The sequence below is a fragment of the Carlito syrichta genome, unplaced genomic scaffold (assembly GCF_000164805.1).
Source record: "Carlito syrichta isolate Samal-C Ts95f unplaced genomic scaffold, Tarsius_syrichta-2.0.1 Scaffold308961, whole genome shotgun sequence".
Taxonomy (NCBI): domain Eukaryota; kingdom Metazoa; phylum Chordata; class Mammalia; order Primates; family Tarsiidae; genus Carlito; species Carlito syrichta.
Window position 1 is genome coordinate 4,631 of NW_007253057.1, and position 3,758 is coordinate 8,388.

General features: G+C 45.1%; 1 protein-coding gene across 1 annotated transcript in view; it reads left to right on the forward strand.

The window, feature by feature from the left end:
* FAM120AOS (family with sequence similarity 120A opposite strand) overlaps window positions 1-556 on the forward strand; it is a 2,434-nt gene extending 1,878 nt beyond the window's left edge. Inside the window, 1 exon segment of the mRNA XM_021716804.1 lies at window positions 460-556. Coding sequence (XP_021572479.1) covers window positions 460-556 — 97 coding nt within the window.
* Window positions 557-3,758: the final 3,202 nt, after the last annotated feature.

The following is a 3,758-nucleotide window of genomic DNA, read 5'->3' on the forward strand; positions in this document are numbered from 1 at the left end:
GTCTGTCGTTTCTCCACCGCGACAGGTGGCCCGGCCAGACACACCCAGCTGTGTGAAGATGCAAGGGGTCCGGAGTGTCCGATCTTCCCAGAAGAGACTGAGGTCTTCGGGTCTGGCGGGCGTGCGGGTGCCTGCTTCCCGTTTATTCCCGTTGAGTTCCCGCTGCGGGCGGCCCTTCCTCCGTGGGACTGCAGCTCCTCTTAGGGACGGTGGCTGAGATCCTGTTGTCGCTCCAGCAGCACCTTCTGGAGGGAGCTCCTTGACGTGACTTCTGTTGCAAAACTCTGCCGTCACTGCTCCTAACGTGTTTGCGGTTGATACTGCATATTATGCTTCAGTCAACGTTGTAAAAGGAAGCAGTGTCTTTCAGAATGCAGCGTTTAGAAACCCAGAACTCCTAAGCGTTTCAGAGTGCCGTTTTCACTTACCTTGAACCTTCCATCTGTTCTTTTCCCGGAGAAACCTCTGTAGACGGACGGGATGCGACGGACATGTGTGGCCCAGAAGGCAGCTACTGAGCGGACGGAGCCCGCACTCACCCAGCCTCGTCCTGTAGACCCAAAGAAGCCCCCATTCTCTTCGTGAAAAGGCAAGTGGACATTTTTTGGTTTCTTATAACCAACTCCAATGCAGGCCAATATGATAGATACGTAAGTAAAATGCTCTTGGTGTTTTGTTGACAAGTTGCCTTTAACTTTTTAACGAAACAGACTATGGAAACTTAATGTTGCTTACCCATTCGCAGAAGTAGTGATAGAGGCAGGAGGACATGCTATCTAGAAACACAGTTAGCTACTTAAAGCCATGTCAAATAGCAATTCAGAAGAAACCCCAGGAATAATCAGATTCCCTTTTATGACCCAAGGCAGGGTCACAAGATTGAGTGGTGGTTTTAATCATTTATTTTTCATTCGTAGCATTGTATTCCATATATTTACCTTCGCTGTGTACTTTTAATTTTTAAAAATGCATTAGTGGCCGGGCTCGGTGACTCAGCCTGTAATCCCGCGCTTTGGGAGGCTCAGGTGAGTGAATTGCCTGAGCCTGCGGGTTCAAGACCTGCCTGGGCACTTTGGCGAGACTTCATTTCTACAATAAATCAAAAAAATTAGCCGGGTGTGGTAGCGCATGCCTGTTGTTCCAGCTACTTGGAAGGCTGAGACGGAAGGATCGCTGGAGCCCAGCAGGTCGAGGCTGCGGTGGCCGAGAGCGTGCCACTGCACTCCAGTCTGGGCAACTAAATGAGACTACGACTCAAAAAAAAAAAAAAAAAAAATGCATTAGTGTCAGTACCTGAGATTCTGGAAATAAGTTTCTTTCACTTTAAGTGTAAAAAAGAAAAAAATAAAGGGTACCTGCATAATCAACATTTGTATACCGAACCCTGAATTTTACCCCACATCTTCAAAATAAAAAAAAGAAAAAAGACAGTGTAGCTTGCTGAGGTTCTAGAGTCAACCCACCAAATCTGTCTCTGTGCCCTTGCAAAAATTACTTACCCTATTTGAACCATGGTTTTTATCATCTGTGCAATGAGCACACTACGAGTACTCAACCTCCTGGATGTTTTTGTTTGTTTTTTGGTTTGTTTGGGGTTTTTTTGAGTTGAGGTCTCACTCCGTTGCCTAGGCTGGAATGCAATGGCATGCTCATGGCCGCCTCAGCCTTCCAAGTAGCTGGAACCACAGGCACTTGCCACCATGCCCATCTAATTTTTTTATTTATCCTAGCGGCGAGGTCTCGCCAAGTTGCCCCTGCTGGTCTCAAACCTCTGGACTCAGGCAATCCTCTCCCCTCCACCTCCCAAAGTGCTAGAATTATACGCCTGTGGTTCCAGGTACTTGGAAAGCTGAGGTAGAAAGATTACCTGAGCACAGTAGGTCGAGGCTGTAGTGGCCATGAGCGTTCCACTGCACTCCAGCCTGGGCAACAGAGTGAGACTCCAATTCAAAAAATGAAAAAAATATATAAATAAAATAAGGATTAAATCACAGGCTCAGTGGCTTAGACTGTAATCTCAGCACTTTGGGAGACTGAGACGAGTGGATTGCCTGGGCCTGTGGGTTCGAGACCAGCCCGGGCAACTTGACAAGACCTTGTCTCTACAATAAATCAAAAATTAGTTGGGCGTGGTAGTGCACGCCTCTAGTTCCAGCTACTTGGAAGACTGAGGCAGAGGATCACCACAGCCCAGCAGAGCAGGTCGATGCTGGTGGCTGTGAATGTGCCACTGCACTCCAACCTGGGCAGCAGAGTGAGACTCCAACTCAAAAAAAAAAAAAGTTATGTCTTCTGAGATTCAAAGTATCACAACTAATGACTGGGGACTTTTTTTTCCAACCACTTACTCTTTGGACAGTTCTAAGAGAAACTTAATTTCATGAAGCGATTGCCACACAAGTGAAAAAAAAAATCTGAAAAACAGAAACACTAAAAAGGACATGACCCTATATTAAAAATTATTGCCCCCAAAGAAATCTCAGGAAAAATGTTAGGATTAATAGATAAAGGGAGCCAGCCCTTGGTGTGTAGAAATTACTAATATCTGGCAAACCAGCGAGAGAAATACTTATTTTCAGCATTTCTACTGTTTCAGCAAATTTGTTTTTGGTCACTTTATTATAGCCCAAAGCAGGAGAATATGATTTACTTCATTGTTTCCAAACGAACATGTTTTGTAGTAGAATGAAATCTTTTTTTTTTTTTTTGAGTTGGAGTCTCACTCTGTCACCCAGACTGGAGTGAAGTGGCCACTCCCGGCCACTGCAGCCTCGCCTGCTGGGCTCCGGCGATCCTTCCGCCTTAGCCTTCCAAGTAACCGGAATTACAGGCGCGCGCTACCACACCCGGCTGATTTTTTGATTTATTGTAGAGATGAGGTCTCGCTGCCCAGGCGGGTCTCGAACCCGCGGGCTCAGGCAATCCACTCACCTCAGCCTCCCAAAGGCGCGGGATTACAGGCTGAGCCACCGAGCCCGGCTAGAATAAAATCTTTAATATTATAACTTCTTGAGGCTTCTATCCACCAGCAATAAAAAGGTGAGTTTTCAGTTTTTCAACTAAGGTGATAAGAAACCTCTCTCCCACTCGTGGAATCAGTAGCACCTTGGGAGACCAACAGGCTAGAACTAGGTATAGTCTGTAACCAAAGAAAGAGCAAATTAATCCATGCTTGAGATTTCAGCCTGTAATGTTAATACTAAACCTGATCTGTTAACTGTCAACTTAAATCACCTGGGAGAGCCTGCACTTAACTCTATAGACTTCGTAATGGTAGGTTGGTAACTGATCACACCGCACCAGTGTGTCAGCAGCTGAGAAGTGTTCTTCAGATACTACCATCCCTTCACTACTATGACTTACAACACTGGAGGAGAGCTACATAGAGAGACTAACCAACATTCAAACTCTTGAGACCATGACAAAGTGCATTTCATATTCTAACAACTAATATATAAATTACCTTTTTTTTCTTTTCAGATTTCCAGAAGCTGCGTGTTAGTAACAAAGTTTAAAAAAAAACAACGCACAAAATCGTCAACTGCTGTAGATCGTTTTTTGAGTCTAATTTGAAAACTGGTACCAAATTCTGCATAAGCTTTGAAGTGGTAAGATGGCACCCTATAAGCCAGATCTATAGGCTCTATTTGTCATGTTAAGGGAACACCCTCCATAGTTCGTAGTTATTATGCACTCCTTAGCTTCTGGCTCTGGCTTCGGAGTTCTCTCCATATTAGAGGAGTTGCTTGGGTCTTAAA